The following is a 22277-nucleotide window of genomic DNA, read 5'->3' on the forward strand; positions in this document are numbered from 1 at the left end:
CAGTAATGGAATATTACTCAGCCATAAAAAGAAACACATTTGAGTCAGTTCTAATGAGGTGGATGAACCTAGAGACTATTATACAGAGCGAAGTAAGTCAGAAAGAGAAAGATAAATATCACATACTAATGAATATATATGGAATCTAGAAAGATGGTACCAAAGAATTTATTTGCAGGGCAGCAATGGAAAAACAGACATGCAGAACAGATTTATGGACATGTGGAAAGGGGAGGAGAGGGTGAGAGGTATGAAGATGTGGTACATATATACAATGAAATATTACACATCCAAAAAATGGATCAAATTGTGCCATTTTCTGATATGTAGACTGACCTACAGACTGTCATATAGAGCGAAGTAAGTCAGAAAGAGAAAAAAAAAATCGTATATTAATGCATATGTATGGAATCTGGAAAACAGTACTGATGACACTATTTCTAGGTCAGGAATAGAGATGCTAACAGATGCTGAGAACAGACATATGGACATACCAGGGAAGGACAGGGTGGCACAAATTGGGAGATTAGGATTGACACATATACACTACAGTGTGTAACATATACAGCTAGTGGGAAGCAGCTATATAACACAGGGAACTCAGCTCAGTGTTCTGTGATGACCTAGATGGGTGGAAAGGCTGGGTGTCGGGAGGCAGACTCAAGAGGGAGGGGATACATGTATACTTACAGCTGATTCGTGTTGCTGTACATCAGAAACCAACACAACATTCTAAAGCAATCATCCTCCAATTAAAAATAAATAAAAAACAAAATTAAATAAAATATTTTTAAGGGGACTAATAAATTCCCAGGAAATGAGAGGAGAGACATAAGTACTGCCAGCTATGCAATTTCTCAGTTTAATACACAAAATTTATAATCAAGAATATCAACTCAAAATTAACAATTTATTCTAATGAATTGTATGGAAATAGACAATAACTGTCGTAGGATGCGATCCAAGTTATAAAATATTAACTGAGGATTTATTTCATGCTAGGATCTGGGGTTCTGTTAACATATGTGTCTGTTATAAGATGAGCAAATGTCATTGAGACAAGACTTTTGCCCTGTGCAAGAGTCTCTCCAGGGCCCCCTTCATGTCCCTGTTCCTTAGGCTATAAATGAAGGGGTTCAGCAGTGGAGTGACCACTGTGTACATCACAGAGGCAATGGTGCTCTTGTCCCTGGAAGTGCTGGATGAGGGGAAAAAATACAGCCCAATAATTGTTCCATAATACAGAGACACCACAGAGAGGTGGGAGCCACATGTGGACAATGCTTTGCAGATCCCCTTGGTGGAGGGGACCTTCAGGATGGCAACACCGATGCATCCATAAGAGATCAGGATGCATATTAATGGGAGGACGATGACGGCCACTCCTGCTGTGAAAATGGCCAGCTCATTGAGGGATGTGTCTGAGCAGGAGAGCTTCAGCAGGGCACCAAGGTCACAGAAGAAATGGGGGATGCTGAGGTCAACACAAAAGGACAGCCGGGTCAGGAGGAGGGTGTGACACAGGGCATTGGCACAGGAGAGAATCCAGGACACAGTTACTAGTAAGGTGCACAGCCCCTGTCCCATGACAGTGCTGTAGTGGAGAGGGTGGCAGATGGCCACGTACCGATCATAGGCCATCGAGGTGAGCAGGAAATCATCCAGATCAGTAAAAAATATGAAAAAATACATCTGTGTTACACATTCTGCATAGGGGATGGATTGATCCCGACTATGCATGTTTATCAGCATCTTAGGGATGGTGACAGATGAAAAGGAGATGTCAGTGAGGGCCAAGTGGCTGAGGAAGAAGTACATGGGGGTGTGGAGATGAGAGTCCAGCCTGATGAGCAGGAGGATGAGCAGGTTGCCCAGCACCGTGGTCAGGTACACGCCCAGGAAGAGGGCGAAGAACACGCCCTGCTGCTCTGGCCGGATGGGGAGCCCCAGGAGGAGGAACTCGGACACGCTGCTCTGGTTCTCCCTCGTCATGCTCCTCTCCTGTCTCATGGTGGTCAAAGGACAGTGAAAGAAGCAGAAACTAACAATCAGGCAGATCAAAATGAATCCCTAGCATAGCAGAGGGATGTTAGGCTAAAATCTACCTCATTTCTATTTTGTTTCTGTACCTTTAAAATCAGTCATAAAGTTTGACCTTTAGGTTGTAACATATGAACTTTTGAAATCTGACTTCAAAATCCTTTAGTAAGTATAGTGAGGAAGCTTCAACAACAAATTCTCAAAGGCAAGTGGACCAAAAATAAATAGTCAAAGTTTCCATTATGTATAAAGATTGAAGGAAAAATAAGCTTATCTGTTGATTGAACTCAGAGTGCCTTAGAGCTCAGTCTTGCAATATCACTGCTTTACAAAGCAAACTTTTTACTGGCAGTTACATATTTTTTACTAGTAATCATATTTTTCATTCTCAAGTCTCCTCCTGATCCAACAAGTTCTCATGACCCCTTGAACATCCACAATTCATAGTAAAAAGGGCTGATGTCAATAGGTGTCAAAGAGATAAACCATGATATGTCTTCTCCCCCACCGTCATCTTTAGAAACTAATAAAAAGAAATGACATAAGCCAAGAGCACAGAGGTGATGACCACCTGTGCACACACATACACACACACACACACACACACACACACACACACACACACTTGCTTTTGGTTGAAAGAGACTAAGTTCTACTCTGAACTTTATGCTTCAGGGAATAAGGACTAGTTTCTCAGCTTCTCTGGGCCTTCCCTGGTGGCTCAGATGGTAAAGAACCTACCTGCAATGCAATGGGGGAGACCCAGGTTCTATTCCTGGGTTGGAAAGATCCCCTGGAGAAGGGAATGGCAACCCACTCCAGTATTCTTGCCTGGAGAATTCCATGGACAGAGAAGCCTGGCGGCTACAGCCAGTGCGGTCACAGAGAGTCGGACAAAATGGCTTCAGCTTCTCGGTAGGATACTCCAAGACCAGATTTAGCCACCACTTCTGTGGTCCCAAACCTCTCACCAGGGACTTCCCTGGTGGCTCAGATGGTAAACAGTCTGTCTACAATGCAGGAAACCCGAGTTCGAGCCCTGGGTTGGGAAGATCCCCTGGAGAAGGAAATGGCAATCCACTCCAGTACTATTGCCTGGAAAAGCCCATGGACAGAGGAGCCTGGTAGGCTAGAGTCTATGGGGTTGCAGAGTCGGACACAACTGAGCGACTTCACTTCACTTTCACTTACTTTCTGTGGTCCTGAACCTCTCACCAGCATCAGGGTGAAATAAGCAGACTCCTCAATCCACAGTTTCAAAAAAGGAAATATGAAGACTATGCTCTGCCCACCAGGGAGGGGACCACAGGGACTGGGCACCAAGTTCTTGGCTAGAGACATGCATTAAACGTCTATTAATTACTCAGTTTTCTTTATACTCCCTTCAGGAAAGATACTCCCAGGCAGTGGTCCCTAAACTTCAACATTTCCCAGAATCCCTTGGGAGCTTGTTAAAGATGCAGATCCCAGCTCCACCTCCAGTGATGCTCATTCATGAGCTCCAGGGCCAGGGAATTCTGAGGTACATGGACCTAAGGGCCAACACTGAGGAAACACTGTCCTGAGGAAGAACATCAGGGAGATGCCCTGTGGGTGTGAGCCCAAAGGAGATGTGGAAAGATCTCCTTACTGCCCCTTCCCCACGGCTTAATGTTTCCTCTAGTTAGGTCATAGCTTGGATATAGGGATGGATTTTTTTCTCCCAAGTGGGAATTCCTTTTTGATTTGATGCTTCTAAAATTAATTCTGCTTTATGATGGGAATCCAAATACAATAACATAGACATGAAAACAAAGGAGAAAGTCAAAGTACTTCACCCATCCATTATTTATTTATCCTTCTAAGATGGTTTTTTGATTAATTTATTTTAATTAGAGGATAATTACTTTACAATATTGTGATAGTTTTTGCCTTAATCAACATGAATCAGCCATGCTGCTGCTGCTGCTACTAAGTCGCTTCAGTTGTGTGCGACTCTGTGCGACCCCATAGACGGCAGCCCACTAGGCTCCCCTGTCCCTGGGATTCTCCAGGCAAGAACACTGGAGTGGGTTGCCATTTCCTTCTCCAATGCATGAAAGAGAAAAGTGAAAGTGAAGTCACTCAGTCATGTCTGACTCTTAGTGACCCCATGGACTACAGCCCACCAGGCTCCTCTGTCCATGATTTTCCAGGCAAGAGTACTGGAGTGGGGTGCCATTGCCTTCTCCGTGAATCAGCCATAGGTATACATATTTCCATAAATGAAGCTTACTTTATATGGTAATTTATACTTTTCTTTTCCTAATGTAATTTATTATAATAATTGTATATATACTTCTATGCATTTCAATACATGATAAAATGCATCTGTTCTTCAAAACAAACCTTTTTGAAAAAAATTTTATTGGACTATAGTTGCTTTACAATGCTGTGTTATTTTCTGCTATACAGGAAAATGAATCCGCCATATGTACACATACACCCCTCTTTTTTTGGATTTCCTCCCCATTTAGGTCACCATAGAGCATTGAGCTGAGTTCCTTATGCTCTACAGTATGTTCTCATTAGTTATCTATTTTATACATAGTAGTAAATGTCCATCAAGAGAGGAGTAAAGATTTGGCACATGTATACAATGGAATATTAATCAGCCATAAAATGGAACAAAATTGTTCCATATGAGGAGACATGGATGGACCTACAGACTGTCATACAGAGTGAACTAAGTCAGAAAGAGAAAAACAAATATTGTATATTAACACACAAAAAAGGGAAGGACTGATGCTGAAGGTGAAACTCCAATGCTTTGGCCACCTGATGTGAAGAACTGACTCATCGGAAAAGATCTTGATGTTGGGAAAGATTGAAGGCAGGAGGAGAAGGGAACGACAGAGGATGAGATGGTTGGATGGCATCACCGACTCAATGGACATGAGTTTGAGTAAGCTGCAGGAGTTGGTGATGGATACGGAAGCCTGACATGTTGCAGCCCATGGGGTCCCTAAGAGTCGGACAACTGAGTGACTGAACTGAACTGAACTGAACTGATCACAAAAGAAATTCAAAGTAGAAAGACAGGTTTCAGACTGGCAGAAAATATTCTCAAAATGTATTTCTGATAAAGACTTGAATCCAGAACATATACAAAAGACAAGCAATCCAATTATTTGGAAAAAAATGTGAAAAATTTGAACAGATATCTCACCAAAGGAAGATATATAGCAAATTAGCATATATAAAGACACTCAACGTCATTAGTTATTAGATTAATGGAAATGAAAACCACAATGATATAGCACAACAAACCCACTAGAATGGCCAAAATTCAGATAAATGGCAATTCCTAGTGGTAATGAGGATGTTAGGACTCTCATACATTACAGGCAGTATTGCATAATATAGAACTGTTTAGGAAATTGTTTGTCAGTTTCTCCTGAAGTTAAATACACCCTTGGCCCTGCAATTCCACTCTTAGGGATTTACGCAAAAGAAATATAAATTTCTCACACAAAGATTTGAATGTACAGCTATGTGCACTGTGCTGTGTTTAGTCAGGCAGTCGTGTCTGACTCTTTGCAGCCCCATGGACTGTAGTCCACCAGGGTCTTCTGTCCATGGGGATTCTCTAGGCAAGCATCTTGGAGGGGGTTGCCATGCACTCCTCCAGGGGAACTTCACAACCCACCCAGGGATTGAATCTAGGTCTCCCACATTGCAGGCAGGTTTTTTACTGTCTAGCCCACCAGAAAGCCCATGAACACTGGAGTGGGTAGCCTATCCCTTCTCCAGGGATCAAAGCGGGGTCTCCTGCATGCTGGCAGATTCTTTACCAGCTGAGCTACCAGGCAAGCCCACACAGCTATACACATATTCATATATTAATACATGTGACAAAGGTGATCCTGAAATGCCACGAAGAAAAGATGGATTTTCAACAAAGGGTGCTAGGGTAGTTGAATATTCATAGAGAAGAAAAATGAATTATAATTCACATCATAGACAAAAATTACTTCCAGAAGATTATAGATCTAAAAGTGAAAGGTAAAAAATAAAAGCTTCTTATAAATAATATACAAGGATATTTTCATATATTTGGCCATATTTTTAAAAACACAAAAAGTATAAATCATAAAGGAACTAATCAACAAACTTGACTACCTTAAATTTATGATTTGTTGTTCATCAAAATATATCCTTTAGATAGTTAAAAGGCAACTCACAGAGTAGAAGATTCTATCTATCCATATATCCACCTGTCTATAAAGCTAGCTACCTACCTTTCTTCAACAAAGAAATCAGATTCAGACTATATAAAAAATGCTTTATATCAATGGAAAAAAAGGGGAAGAAAATGCAATAGAAAAATAAGTAAAATATTTGAATGACTACTTCACTTAAGATATCCAAATGAACAACATACATAACAAAAGGTGTTCAAATTCAATTTTTAATGTCAAATAAATACAAATTAAAACCACCATGAGATACTGTCACACACCCATCAGCATGACTAAAATTTAGAAGACTGACAATCTGAGTCTTGCTGGGGTTGTGGAGCAACTAAAACCATCTTATGCCACAAATGGGAGTACATACTCTGGACCCTCCGGACTACCATTGAAAGTGAAAGTGAAGTTGCTCAATCGTGTCCGATCTTTTGCCATTTCCTTCTCTAGGAGATCTTCCCAACCCAGGGATTAAACCCTGGTCTCCCGCATTGTAGGCAGATGCTTTACTGTCTGAGCCACTAGGGAAGTCCTGGACTACCATTGGGTGGTATCTTTTCACGTATTCCCTGTAACCTGGCATTTCCATACCTAGGTATGTGCCCCCAAAGAGTTACATATATATGCATATTAATAGATAGTTACAAGAAAGTCACAGCAGCCCTATTCATAATAGTCCCAAACTGGAAAAAAAAATCCTAAATGTCCATCTACATTGTGTGTGTGTGTGTGTGTGTGTGTGTGTTGCTCAGTTATGTCCAATTCTTTTCGACCCCATGGACTATAGCCCATCAGGCTCTTCTGTCCATGGAATTCTCCAGGCCAGAATACTGGAGTGGGTAGCCATCCTCTTCTCCAGGGATTGTTCCCAACCCAGGGATCAAAACCAGGTCTATTGCACTACAGACAGATAGATTCTTTACCATCTGAGCACCAGGGAACATTACATCAACGTTACAATGGATTAAAAGTTGTAGTATATTTGTATAATGGAATTGTAAACAGAATGAAAATAAATAAAATACACACTAAACAGTGATGAATCTCACAAACAAAATAAATTTGGTGAACAAAATAAATCAAACAAAACTGATAAATTGGTCTACATTAAACTAAAGAATTTCTGTTCCTTAAAAGACACCCTAGTTGCACTTGATGAGGAGAATAACATACAGAAGGGTTGAAATATTTGTCAAGATACTTGGGCTAAGACCATGTCAAGTCCAAATGAAGAACTACATTATGCCCAGACTGTTCATCCAAGTTCTTCCTCTGAGTCACAGATATAAGAGAACAGGGCAACAGTAGCAAGCCCAGAACATTGCCTCCCCAGGTGATGAACAAGAGGAACGCTCTCTAAGAGCATGCATGTAGGACAGCAATCCCAACTGGAAAGAGCAGTGCTCCTCGTCTCTTTAGGGATTCAGAGACAGTTAGTCTCTATTCCCACTAATGAGGTCACTGGGGTCTCCAAACCTGGAAAATATTCCCAGCATGAATCCCCTCAGGCCCTCTCAGTTCCATTTATTGTGACTCTAGAAATCTACTCCATAGTTGCCAACAACACTGGGTTTCATTTCCATTACACAAGAAGAGGCTGAGTCTCCTAATGGGGCTGTGGTGTGAATTTGCCACTGTCCAAGGAGAAAGTGTTCGAGTGTAGAACTCCATACTGAGTAACAGCTGAGGTTGGCTTGAGATCAGCCAGGTAAGTGTTGAATCAGATACCCTGCAGTTCAAGTCTGGGTTTTACTGCTCACCTGCCACCTCATCTGGGACAAACTGCTTTACCTCTTTACATCTCAGTTTCCTCATCTGAAAAATAGAGAGTTCATCTAATCAGAGTGAAAATACCACAGTGAGAGAAGCAAAGCACTTTAGTTCCACATCTGGCAGGATGAATCAATACTTGTTATTCTTGCTATTGCTGTTATTGTGATCATTGAGATATTTTGTAATTTATCCCTGGCTCACAGATGAGAGAAGAAATTGATTGCCAGGTCCACTTTACCCTAGAGTCTGCCCTCTTGAGCACTAAGTCATTCTGCCTTCCGTTGAGGGGTGGTGTGGGGTGGGAAAGACTCAGAAGAGTGAAAATAAACTGGAACATCAGTTTATTTTCAGTTTGCTTTTGTTATGTCAATGGGTGAATTTTGGACCCCACCCAAGGTAGGATGCTGGTTGTCAGGTGACCTCCCATGGAGGGAAGGGGCTGGAAATTGAGTGAATAGCCAGTGGCCAATGATTTAAATCAATAATTCCAGCTTAATGATGTGCTCAGTTCCTAAGTCTTGTCTGACTCTTGGTGACCCCGTGGACTGCAGCACACCAGGCTTCCCTGTCCTTCACTCTCTCCTGGAGTTTGCTCAAACTCACATCCATCGGTCAGTGTCCCAAGTAATGAATCCTATATAATGGGCTTCCCAGGTGGTGCATGGTAAATAATCTGCCTGCCAATGCAGAAGATGCAAGAGACAGGTGTTTGATCCCTGGGTTGGGCAAATCCCCTGGAGTAGGAAATGGCAACCTCCTCCAGTACTCTTGCCTAGAAAATTCCAGATGGATGAACATATTTCTTGAGAGTATAATTACTTTACAATGTTGTGTCATGTCAACTACAAATTGGCACTTGCCAGGAACATTGCCCAGTAACTCAACAACAGCAAGGGCATTTGTCATCTGCGGTGGCACTAGTGGTAAAGAATCTGCCTGCTATTGCAGGAACTGCAGGAGAAGTGGGTTCGATTCCTGGATCAGGAAGATCCCCTAGAGGAGGGTATAGCAACCCACTCCAATATTATTGTCTGGAGAATCCCATGGACAGAGGAGCCTGGTGGTAAAAAAGAGTTTAAAAAAAGCCAGACAAGACTGAGAGACTTACACCCCCATGAACACACAGGGACTTATATTTTCAGAGCCCAAAACTAATGGTTCAAGTCTCTGTATCACTAACTCCAAGTTTTAAATGACAGTTCTCCTGACTCAATTTGACTCATCCAATTCCATGGTTCAACCACCTGTGGCCAAAGAGGTTGTATTACATGCAGCTCATTGCCTGCTCACTACACTCCAATCACACTGCCTTTCCTCTACCAACCAGTCCCTTTCCCTCCTCCAGACCACCACATGTGCTGGAAAGTTTTCCTCCCCTCCTCTTCTTTCTTCTACTCCTGGTTTTCTCTAGGAAGTTTTCCCTGAACTCCTTTCTCAATTAGGTCCTCTAATTATATGTTCTCAGTGTCACCCCTGTATCTCTCCTTTTCGAACTCAGCAGAGTTTTGGCTATGTATTTTCTTGTTCATTTGTTTGTTGTCAGTCTCTCCAATCAGACTGTACATGCAGAGACTGTGCCTGCTTCAAATGACTTTAAATATCTCATGCCCAGAGGCATTCCTGGTATAATGCAGGCAATCAATAAATATTTGAATACATGAAAAATTACAAACATGGCTCCCCAGACCCAATGTGGAGGTATTCCAAAGGTTGGATTTATTTCACATGATTACAAAGTAGTTAACAAATATCTCTAGTGCGTGTTCATTCACCCAGTCATGTTGGACTCTTTGTGACCCCATGGACTGCAGCACACCAGGCCTCCCTGTCCCTTACCATCTCCCAATGTTTGCCCAAGTTCATGTCCATTGCATCGGTGATACCATCCAGCCATCTCATCCTCTGATGCCCTCTCCTCCTTCTGCCCTCAATCTTTACCAGCATCAGGGACTTTAGTCCCTCTCTAGTACCCATGAGAAAATAAAGGCCTGCCTTAGGTGGTAGAATTGCATGATGGACCAATTTCCAGATTTGGTTGGAGATCTTAGTTCGAATACTGACTTATTCCCTTTGTGTGATCTTAATCTGGTCCCTTAGCCTCTCTGAGCTTTCCTGATCTGGAAATGCAGGATAAAGATGTATGGCATACAGGTGGTATGGATTAAATGATAGAAGTCACTGTCACATAAGAAACACATCAGACATGGTTTACATATCTATCCACAGTCCTGCAAATGGTCCCTGAAGCCTTTGCCTTTTTAATTCTCCCTCTTCTGGGAATAATTCAGAGTCATCTGTATCACTGGAACTCTGCTTTTCTTTTCTTGTTTTTTTACTTTAAAAGATTTCATTGCAGCACTGTTTATAATAGCCAGGACATGGAAGCAACCCAGATGTCCATCAATAGACAAATGGACAAGAAACCTGTGGTACATATACACAATGGAGTATTACTCAGCCATTAAAAAGAATACATTTGAATCAATTCTAATGAGGTGGATGAAACTGGAGCCCATTATACAGAGTGAAGTAAGCCAGAAAGAAAAACACCAATACAGTATACTAACGCATATATATGGAATTTAGAAAGATGGTAACGACAACCCTGTATGCAAGACACCAAAAGAGACAAAGATGTATAGAACAGTCTTTTGGACTCTGTGGGAGAGGGAAGGGGGAATGATTTGGGAGGATGGCATTAAAACATGTATAATATCATATAAAAATAAATAAATAAAAATTTAAAAAAATTTTAATAAAATAAATAAAAGATTTAATTAAAAAACAAAGTTTGAAAACAAGTCAGTGATCACCTTAAAAAACTAGAAAGTACTAGAAGTAATACAATTAAAAAGCTTCAGAGAATACAATCAGTAAAGACAAATGCTGAGACTAAATAAATACAGAGTAAAAGAGTAAATATTGCTGGCTAAACTGTAACAATAATAATTTTCTCAAGAAGGGCAAAGAAAACTAACAGGAAATTTCCATTAATGTTTCCAGGGCATTACAGGGATTTTTGCCATTTGAGACCATGTCTTAGATATTTTAAGCTATATAAATTTTAAACAGATTCCATTGATAAAAGAAATCACCTTAATCCTTTCCTGTTTACTTCAGAGAATTTTACTACTTGTACCTCTAAGAGTGCAGCCGGAGGAGTGAAAAGCCTTAATCTACTCCATATCTCTGTCTACCACTTCTGGTTTCATCACCAACTCTAAATCATCACCCAAATCCAGCTACTTCATCCTGTCTCTATACCTGGCTGGGTCCTATATGAATTTTCTCTTTAAAAAAAAATACTTATCTATTTATTTATTTATTGCTGCTTCTGATCTTAGCTGCATCATGTGGGATCTTTCATTGCAGCATGTGGGGCTCAGCTGTCCTGAGGCATGTGCAGCCTAATTCACTGTCCCCTGCATTGCAAGGTGGATTCTTAACCGCTGGACCATCAGGGAAGTCCCTGAATTTTCTAACTGGTCTCCTTGTACTATATAGTCATTCTTGCCCCTACAGTCCTTCTCCCCACAGTAGCAGAATGATCCTTCCACACCATCAGTCAGATCCCATGATTGATCCTGTCTGCTGTTTTAAGAGCCACCCATGCCAGCAGGTCTCCAATGTTACTGGGAATCTTCACTCCATGGTGTACCTGCTCTGCCTACCCCTATATGCCCCTTCCACCCCTCATCCCCTCTCCCAACCCTCTCCCCTATCCTATCCCTCTCCACCTACCATATTTGAGCCCCACCTGCCTTCCTTCTGCTCCTCCAAATATATGTGCTCCTGCCCTGTTTACAATTCCTGCAAACACTCTTTCCCACAATTCTTTACTTGGTTGACTCCTTTTTAATCATTCATGGTGAGTTCTTTGTTGCCCACAATATTTAAAGCAATCTGCTAGTGATAGCTATATTTTGCTTCATTTTAATTCTTCTTTGTTTTTTATAAAAGTCTTTGTATATTACAGGACTCCTTTGACTAGCATGTTATCCATAGAAAGGCAGGAACCATTGTTTCTCTGGTAGTTAGTTATAGTCAGTACTCACTGAATATGTGGAATGAATAAATGAATGAGTTCTGGGTACCAAATCAGAGGCAGACTGGTAAGGAGGTTAAGATCACAAACTCTAAAATCAGAATCGCCAGATTTAAACTTTACTTCTGACTCTTTCAAAGAAACTCATTCCTTTATCAATAAAATGGGTATAATAATAACAATCTCACAGATCTGTTTAGGTTTAAATGAGGTAATGCACAGCTATTAATATCCTGATTCCATTTTTGTTTTATGCTTTTGTTTACATCTAGACAATATGAGAGCAAGAAAAGTTTTGGAAGCATCATCCTTCATTTTATTCCTTAGTTTACACCAGTGAGATGAAACCTGGAAACCACACATTCAGTGTCTCTGAATTCCTCCTCCTGGGCCTGTCTGAGCACCAGGAACAGCAGCCTCTTCTCTTTGGCATCTTCCTGAGCGTGTACCTGATCACCGTGGTGGGGAACATCGCCATCAGCCTGGCCATTGTCTCTGACCCTCACCTCCACACCCCCATGTACTTCTTCCTGGCCCACTTCTCCCTCACTGACCTGGGTTTATCATCCACCACGGTCCCCAGGATGTTGGTGAACATCCAGGCTCACAGGCATACCATCACCTATGTTGGATGTCTGTCTCAGATCTACTTCTTCCTGTGGTTCATTGGTCTAGATGTTTTCCTCCTGGCAGTGATGGCATATGACCGGCTGGTAGCCATCTGCCACCCTCTTCACTACACCTTGGTCATGAGTCCCAGATGTTGTATCCTGCTGGTAGTCATGCCCCTAATCCTTGCTCAGGCTTACTCTCTAACCCACACCCTTCTCCTGGCTCAGATATCCTTCTGCACCGACAACATCATCCCCCACTTCTTTTGTGAACTTCTCCCCTTGTTGAAGCTCTCTTGTTCTGATACTTATGCCAACAGGTGTGTGTTGACATACTGGGGAGGGGCATTAACCGTCTTGATCCCCTTGCTGATTGTCATTTCCTATGCCCGCATTGTGGCTGCCATAGTGCACATCCCCTCAGCGAGTGGCAAGTGGAAAGCCTTCTCCACCTGCAGCTCCCACCTCTCAGCAATTTGCTTGTTCTACGTGTCTGCTATTGGGGTGTACTTCATTCCCTCCTCTGCGGATTCAGCCAGCAAGGACAGGATTGCAGCAGTGATGTATGCCGTGGTGACCCCCATGCTGAACCCATTCATCTACAGCCTGAGAAACAGAGACATGAAGAGTGCCTTGAAGAGATTCCTGAGCAGAAGGGCACTGCAATCTCCATGAGGTCAAACACATCATTTGGGGGAATTCAGGGGAAATCAACTTATAGAGTTATCTCGGTGCCTCCATTCAAATTTTGTAGCTGCCACTTGCTAGCTTTCAAACCCAGGGCAAATTAAATAACCTTCAGTTCAGTGCAGTTCAGTCACTCAGTCGTGTCCGACTCTTTGTGACCCCATGAATCGCAGCACGCCAGTCCTCCCTATCTTAGTGAGACACAATTTCCTTACTTGCAACTTCTAAGTCACTTCAGTCATGTCTGACTCTGTGCAACCCCATAGACAGTAGCCCACCAGGCTCCCTCGTCCCTGGGATTCTCCAGGCAAGAACACTGGAATGGGTTGCCATTTCCTTCTCCAATGCATGAAAGTGAAAAGTGAAAGTGAAGTCGTTCAGTCGTGTTCGACTCTTAGTGACCCCATAGACTGCAGCCTTCCAGGTTCCTCCATCCATGGAATTTTCCAGGCAAGAGTACTGGAGGGGGTGCCATTGCCTTCTTCCCCTTACTTGCCAAAGGAGGTAATAAAACACTCTCTATCATGCAGGGTTTCTGGAGAGGTTACAAGGAAAAAATGTGTGTGTGTATGCAAATTCATTTTTTATGATAAACTCTTAGGAAAGTTCATTATTATGTACATCATCATTTGAGTTTTTTCATTTTTATTTTATAATGGAGTACAGTTGATTTACAAAGTTGTATTAGTTTCAGGTATACAGCAAAGTGATTCAGGTATACATACACATATATCTCTTCTTTCTCAAATTCTTTTCCCATTTAGGTTATTACAGAATATTGAGTAGAGTTTCCTGTATTATACAGTAGGTCCTTGTTAGTTATCTATTTTAAATGGGTGGGTGTGTTCAGTTGCCCAGCCATGTCCGAATCTTTGTGACCCCATGAATTTTAGTCTGACAGCCTCCTCTGTCCATGGCATTTTCCAGACAAGAATACTGGAGTGGGTTGCCATTTCCTTCTACAGGGATCTGCCCAACCCAGGGATAGAACCCACATCTCCTGCATTGGCAGGTGAATTCTTTGCATATATCAATCTCAAAGTACTCTGTGTTGTGTAAACTTATTTAGATCTTCATTATTTTCAGCAATAGACAACATGAGACTTTGAGGCAAATATTGTGCAGAAGAGAAAGCAAAGGTTCAAACAGGCTAAATTATATACCTGAAATAATTAATTATTACCACAGGAAGTGGCAGAGTCAGAATTTGAACAGAGATATCTGATTCCAAAATGCATACATTGGTTCAATGGACATGAAATGCACATATTCTTCTCAATTACTAGCTTTCTCTTTTTTTTTCTTCCTTCACATTGTTCACATACACAGTTCTAATCAACAGCTTCTCCCAATACGAGCAAATGATTTGAAAACAAGGTAAAGCAAATAAGAAGCTGGAGAATGAGAGTGTGAAACAGGCCCAGAGATTCTCTCTCCTCGGAGGTGCACACCCTCTGCTTGAGCATAAGCCCTTACTTAGATATCCTGCAATGACTTGTGAATCAAGCCACATGATCAGAGAGAAGGGAACTTGGGACCACATTGTTTGAGACTCTCACCAAGTTTTTTTCATGAAACCATCATCTTTCTTCAGCAATATGGCAACAGTCAATGTTAGATCTGCTTTAAAATGTAACTATCAATTTCATTATTGCATCCCCCCCTAAGGATGCTGCTAAGGATATATCCTAACAATCTGCAGAGGATTTTTTAATAAAATGTATGAGGAAGTTTGGAACCTGTACTGCACTCTGTATTTCTTCCCCACATAACTCAGATTCTACTGAAATCTCACTGATAAGCTCAGATTTTTAAAATAGTTTTTTAAATGAAAGTAAAACTTGCATTAGTAGCAGAAATACTTGGGTTTATAAGTTAGATGTACTGTTCACTGTCTGTGTGACTTTCAACAAATTCTCAGCATCTCTGAGTCTGCTTCCAAATATAAACACATGAATAGTATTTGATGGCAACTACAGTAACTATCATCTAAGGCTGCTATGACAATCCATATAAATGATAACACATAAAATGCTTATCACAGTGATACTTATAATCTGCAAGTTCTATGTAAAATACAAATAATACCAAAATTTCTCTTCTTTTCTCTCTCTTTTTTTCTGTCCTTCCCAACTTCTCTCTTCCCTTCCACCTGCTGTCAGAGAGAAGCTTGACATTTGCCATTGTAAATGCACGAGTGATATGCCCACCCTAACTTTTTCCTAGTGAGTGAATCTCTGGTACCGGGAAATTGCTTCCAAGTTTAAAAAGATACTGGGGATGTGTCTCAATACTAAGGCTCTATCATGACCCTGGACCATCTTCTCTTTGAATGGTGGAAGCAATTATAATTCTGTTACTCTCCATGCTTTCTACTGATGCCAATCAGGGTTACAATAAAGTGTCAAATCCCTGACTTTTCTTGCTGCCTGCAGTCTAGACAAATGTTGATTTCACCACCTTTTCTTGCTTTTTAGTGTTTGAGGATCAACTGAATCATAAAGCAGACACTAACTAATGAATTAATGGCCAGGAGCCATATTAAGTGGCAGTTCCCAGTCTGCATACATTATCAAGTTGACATCAAGAGAATGATTGAAGAACCTGGGATCAGGAACATTAGATTCTCACATTGCCTCATATAGAGGGCAATAGATTCTCATCTTTTCTTGATATTATTCTGTATCTTTTCAGATATTTCTCCTGCCTTGAAAACTTCTATTTTCTGTTTTGCAATGATCTACCCTCACTTCAAGGCCCATTACAAATGTTTCCTTCTGGGTGAAATCCTCCTGGATTCACCCACCCAAAGGGAATTATTAATTTACACCTGTATGTACCCACACACTTTTGCAAAGTTTTCTATAAAATGATTTTAAATAGGTGTTTACATTTAGCTATTTTGGGTCCATGTGTTTAGTTGCCTGAGGATAGATCAGATCAGATCAGATCAGTCGCTCAGTCGTGTCCAACTCTTTGCGACCCCATGAATCGCCGCACGCCAGGCCTCCCTGTCCATCACCAACTCCCGAAGTTCACTCAGACTCACATCCATCGAGTCAGTGATGCCATCCAGCCATCTCATCCTCTATCGTCTTCTTCTCCTCCTGCCCCCAATCCCTCCCAGCATCAGAGTCTTTTCCAATGAGTCAACTCTTTGCATGAGGTGGCCAAAGTACTGGAGTTTCAGCTTTAGCATCATTCCTTCCAAAGAAATCCCAGGGCTGATCTCCTTCAGAACGGACTGGATGGATCTCCTTGCAGTCCAAGGGACTCTCAAGAGTCTTCTCCAACACCACAGTTCAAAAGCATCAATTCTTTGGCACTCAGCCTTCTTCACAGTCCAACTCTCACATCCATACATGACCACAGGAAAAACCATAGCCTTGACTAGATGAACCTGTGTTGGCAAAGTAATGTCTCTGCTTTTGAACATGCTATCTAGGTTGGTCATAACTTTCCCTCCAAGGAGTAAGCGTCTTTTAATTTCATGGCTGCAGTCACCATCTGCAGTGATTTTGGAGCCCAGAAAAATAAAGTCTGACACTGTTTCCACTGTTTCCCCATCTATTTCCCATGAAGTGGTGGGACCGGATGCCATGATCTTCGTTTTCTGAATATTGAGCTTTAAGCCAACTTTTTCACTCTCCACTTTCACTTTCATCAAGAGGCTTTTGAGTTCCTCTTCACTTTCTGCCATAAGGGTGGTGTCATCTGCGTATCTGAGGTTATTGATATTTCTCCTGGCAATCTTGATTCCAGTTTGTGTTTCTTCCAGTCCAGTGTTTGGAGTGTGTCTTAAATGCAGTAATTAAAGAGTGTGGAACTAGTGAATGAATCAACAAGTAGGCAAGTGAATTGAATAGAATACTCAGAAATAAAAATTTAAAATATATACAGATAGAACTTCAGAATAGGCAAGTGAATAGAACAAAACAGAGTAGAATACTCAGAAATAAAAATTTAGAGTATATACAGATAGAACTTCCATGCTTGTACAAAGATGCATTGTTTAATAAATGTCCCAGAATAAGTGAATTGCCATTTGTCATATAGGTACTAGGAAGACACATGGTAAATTCCTCTTTAACATCAATATTGAGAATAACTTTCATTCATAATCAAGAGGCAATACAAATTGGATAAATTTGATCACATAAAAACTTAAAACTTTTCATGACAAAGAAACCCTGTAAACAAAGTAAAAGACAGTTGACAAACTGAAAAAAAAAGAAAGATATTTGCAATGTCTGTCACAAATAAAGACAAACAGCATTTAAACTGAGAGAGAAAAGCATACCAACTCTATTCACTTCCTGATAGGATGTAATAAGGAGACACTTGCACTTTTGCGATATGTCAAAGTGGTATCTGCTCAGTCCAATCATGAAGAAACATCTAATAACTCCAAATGAGGGATAAAATTCTACAAAATAACTGTCCAGTAGTCTTCATATATATCAAGGACATAAAAAACAAAAGAACTATATAATATTAAAGGAAATTTAACAGTGAAATATAATGTGTGACCCTGGATTGGCTCCTAGCTTAAAAAGGATATTACTGGGATAAGTAAGAAAATTTGAAAAAAGTCTACTGATTATTTAATAGAAGTTTATCAATATTAATACCTTGATTTTGATAAGCACACTAGAGTAATTGGGAAAACTGGTTATCAGGTATTTAAGAATACTGTTCAGTATTTTTGCACTATTTTGAGAGTCTAAAACTATTTCATAATTAAAAAATGTAAAATAATTAAACACAAAAAATTTTTTAAATAATAAATAATAATGAAATATGTAGGAACCCATAAATTAACCACCATACTTCTAAAAAGAGATCAGCAGTCAAAAAATAAAAGAACAAGGGAAATAAGATAATATTTTAAGTTGCAAGATGTAGAAAAGACAACATATCAACATTGACAAGCTTCAGATAAAGCAATGCTTAAGAGGAAATTTATCACTTTAAATACTTACATTGAAAGAGAATAAAAAACATCAACAAAAATAACAAAATGTTCTACCTTAGAAAGCTATAAAAGGCAGGATGAAAGATACCAGAAGTAGAAGGAAGACATAATAAAAAGAAATACAGAAGTACTGAAACAGCAAAACTGATAAACAGCTACCAGATAGTTAGGAAAAATGAGAGAAAGCAAGTTGAATATATCATAGGAGGAGGAATTCTCACTGATCAGTGGTAGTAAACTTTATATGGACAAAATTGTCCAACTGGATGAAATAGACAAATTCTTTGAAAAAGAATAGCTGAGTCACTTGCTATACAGTAGAAAATCAAGCACAACATTGTAAACCAACTATACTTCAATAATTTTTTTAAAAGATAAATGCCAAAGGTAAATCTGAGGATTGTGAATTTAGTTCACTTTTGCTCCCTTTTCTCATGCAAAGATGGGTTCTATAAAGGACAGAAATGGTATGGACCTAAAAGAAGCAGAAGATATTAAGAAGTGGCAAGAATACACAGAACTGTACAAAAAAGATCTTCATGACCCAGATAATCACAAAGGTGTGATCACTCACACTCACCTAGAGCCGGACATCCTGGAATGTGAAGTCAGGTGGGCCTTAGGAAGCATCACTACGAACAAAGCAAGTGGAGGTGATGGAATTCCAGTTAAGCTCTTTCAAATCCTGAAAGATGATGCTGTGAAAGTGCTGCACTCAATATGCCAGCAAATTTAGAAAACTCAGCAGTGGCCACAAGACTGGAAAAGATCAGTTTTCATTCCAATCCCAAAGAAAGGCAATGCCAAAGAATGCTCAAACTACCACACAGTTGCACTCATCTCACATGCTAGTAAAGTAATGCTCAAAATTCTCCAGGCCAGGCTTCAGCAATATGTGAACCATGAACTTCCAGATGTTCAAGCTGGTTTTAGAAAAGGCAGAGGAACTAGAGATCAAACATCCGCTGGATCACAGAAAAAGTAAGAGAGTTCCAGAAAAACATCTATTTCTACTTTATTGACTATGCCAAAGCCTTTGACTGTGTGGATCACAATAAACTGTGGAAAATTCTGAAAGAGATGGGAATACCAGACCACCTGACCTGCCTCTTGAGAAACCTATATGCAGGTCAGGAAGCAACAGTTAGAACTGGGCATGGAACAACAGACCGGTTCCAAATAGGCAAAGGAGTACGTCAAGGCTGTATATTGTCACCCTGCTTATTTAACTTATATGCAGACATCATAAGAAACACTGGGCTGGAAGAAGCACAAGCTGGAATCAAGATTTCCCGGAGAAATATCAATAACCTCAGATATGCAGATGATATCACCCTTATGGCAGAAAGTGAAGAACTAATGAGCCTCTTGATGAAACTTAAAGAGGAGAATGAAAAAGTTGGCTTGAAGATCAACATTCAGAAAACTAAGATCATGGCATCTGGTCCCTTAACTTCATGGCAAATAGATAGGGAAACAGTGGAACCAGTGGCTGACTATTTTTCTGGGCTCAAAATCACTGCAGACAGTGATTGCAGCCATGAAATTAAAATACACTTGCTCCTTGGAAGAAAAGTTATGACCAACCTAGACAGCATATTAAAAAGCAGAGACATTACTTTGCCAACAAAGGTCCATCTAGTCAAGGCTATGGTTTTTGCAGTAGTCATGTATGGATGTGAGAGTTGGACTATAAAGAAAGCTGAGCACCAAAAAATTGATGCTTTTGAACTGTGGTATTGGAGATGACTCTTGATAGTCCCTTGGACTGTAAGGAGATCCAACCAGTCCATCCTAAAGGAGATCAGTCCTGGGTATTCATTGGAAGGACTGATGTTGAAGCTGAAATTCCAATACTTTGGCCACCTGATGCAAGGAGCTGACTCATTTGAAAAGACCCTGATGCTGGGAAAGATTGAGCACAAGAGGAGAAGGGGATGACAGAGGATGAGATGGTTGGATGGCATCACTGACACAATGGACATGGGTTTGGGTGGACTCTGGGAGTTGGTGATGGACAGGGAGGCCTGGCGTGCTGTGGTTCATAGGGTTGCAAAGAGTCAGACATGACTGAGAGACTGAACTGAAGTGAACTGAACTAGACATACTAATGAAAGACAAGAATTGACAGCATGGACAGCTAGCCACTAAAGGCATGATATGAAAGCCAAATGGCTCCACATAAGTATTTAAAGAAACCAGCCAAAGCACAGCATGTACTGGAAAATCACACCCACTCCTGTCCTGAATCCAGGGTTCTGATGGGAAAGACTAGATTCATGGAGCAATATTTGCCACCCCAAAGTATCTCTTTGACTTGTCATTTAGTTCAAGTTGATGACAATTAAGGCCTAAAAGACTCAGGAACAACCTCGACCTTTCCCAGAACTCCCTAAAAGAAAGTATACAGAGGACCTTTTCCAGGAGGGGAGCCATCACCATAGATCACTACGGTTTGAACTAGTGGTAGTAGACAGAGAGGAACCTAACAAAGTCTGTTAAAATTTCTCTCTGTGACCAATGTTTATAAGACAGTACTTGTCATTCATAAAATACACAGATGATTCACATTGTAGGATTTGGGGGCTTAAGTGAATGATTTTGAGATCACTTTTCTCAAAACATAAGTCAATACAGTAGGGGATGGTATTCCTTTATAAACACATGGGTTCTACAGAGTGAAACTGCAAAATATGGATTTAGAATTAAAGTCCCTGAGAAGACAGTGTGTGAATTCCCAAAAGCCTGCTCAATGCCACCTTCATATCCTTGTTCCTGAGGCTGTAAATGAAGGGGTTCAGTATCAGTGTCACTACAGTGTAAAACACAGCCCTACTCACCCCCAGAATGTGATGAAGGAGGGCACAGGTAGACCCCAATAGCCATGCCGTAGAACAAGAAGACCACCATGAGGTGGGACCCACAGGTGGAGAAGGCCTTTTGCCTGCCAGAGGCAGATGGGACCCTGAGGATGCTGGAGATGATACGTGTGTGTGACAGGATGATCAGGCAGAGAGGACCAGTCAGTATCATGGAGCCCACAGCAAACAGGGTTACCTGGTTGATGCTAGTATCTGAGCAGGAGAGTTACAGCAGAGGGACCACGTCACAGAAAAAGTAATGGATAGTGTTGTCTGCACAGAAAGAAAGCCTGGCCATGAGCAGGGTGTGTAAGAGGGCAGCGAGCTTGGTGAGAACCCAGCATGCTGCCAGAAGGAGCACGCACACAAAAGGAGCACGCACTCATGAGCGTGGAGTAGTGAAGGGGCGGCAGATGGCCACATAGCGGTCATAGGCCATCACCCCCAAGAGGAAGTCATCCAGTGCCCCGAATGTCATGAACAAGTGCATCTGGGCCAAACATCCCCCTAGGATATAGTCTGACTGTCAGTCTGAATGTTCACCAGCATCTTGGGAACCGTGGTGGAAGAAAAGCTGGCATCAGTCAAAGAGAGGTTGGCCAAGAAGAAGTACATGGGGGTGTGGAGGTGGGGGTCAGAGCCTATGGCCAGGATGATGAGCAGATCTCCTAGCATAGTGACCAGGTACATGGCCAAGAAGATGCCAAATAGGAGAGGCTGCTGCTCTGGCCTCTCAGAAAGACCCAAGAGGAGGAATTCAGTGGCACTGGACTGGTTGTTCTGGTCCATGCCACCACACCTCCTGAAGGGAGAGAAGACAGACATGTCAGAGACTATACAAAAGGTGGTACTTCTAACTCTCTTTGAAAGAGACCCCCCCTCATCCAGTTCATATATGTGCACATCCCAAGTCCTGGATCTTCCCACATGGTGCCTATTGTCCCCTATTCATCTGATTTAGGCCTCTTACTCAGGCTTCTCCTCATAATCTAACTTGCACTATCTGCATTTTAGGTTCCTGCCCATAAACAAAGCTCACCAACCACCTTCTCACCACCAAGCATGTTATATTCTTGC

At 41.2% G+C, this 22277-nt stretch overlaps 1 protein-coding gene and 1 pseudogene across 1 annotated transcript; one reads left to right on the top strand and one right to left on the bottom strand.

Annotated features, from left to right (window-relative positions):
* Positions 1-1050: 1050 nt before the first annotated feature.
* On the bottom strand, positions 1051-21989 carry LOC129623517 (olfactory receptor 1J4-like; annotated as a pseudogene).
* On the top strand, positions 12408-13352 carry LOC129623519 (olfactory receptor 24-like). The gene has a single exon (XM_055541065.1). The coding sequence runs from the start codon at positions 12408-12410 to the stop codon at positions 13350-13352; it is 945 nt and encodes a 314-aa protein (XP_055397040.1).
* Positions 21990-22277: the final 288 nt, after the last annotated feature.

Source organism: Bubalus kerabau, chromosome 11 (genome assembly GCF_029407905.1).
Source record: "Bubalus kerabau isolate K-KA32 ecotype Philippines breed swamp buffalo chromosome 11, PCC_UOA_SB_1v2, whole genome shotgun sequence".
Lineage (NCBI taxonomy): Eukaryota > Metazoa > Chordata > Mammalia > Artiodactyla > Bovidae > Bubalus > Bubalus kerabau.

Excerpts from the sequence above, each read along its gene's own strand:
- LOC129623519 (XM_055541065.1), top strand. The coding sequence starts at position 12,408 with ATGAAACCTGGAAACCACACATTCAGTGTCTCTGAATTCCTCCTCCTG.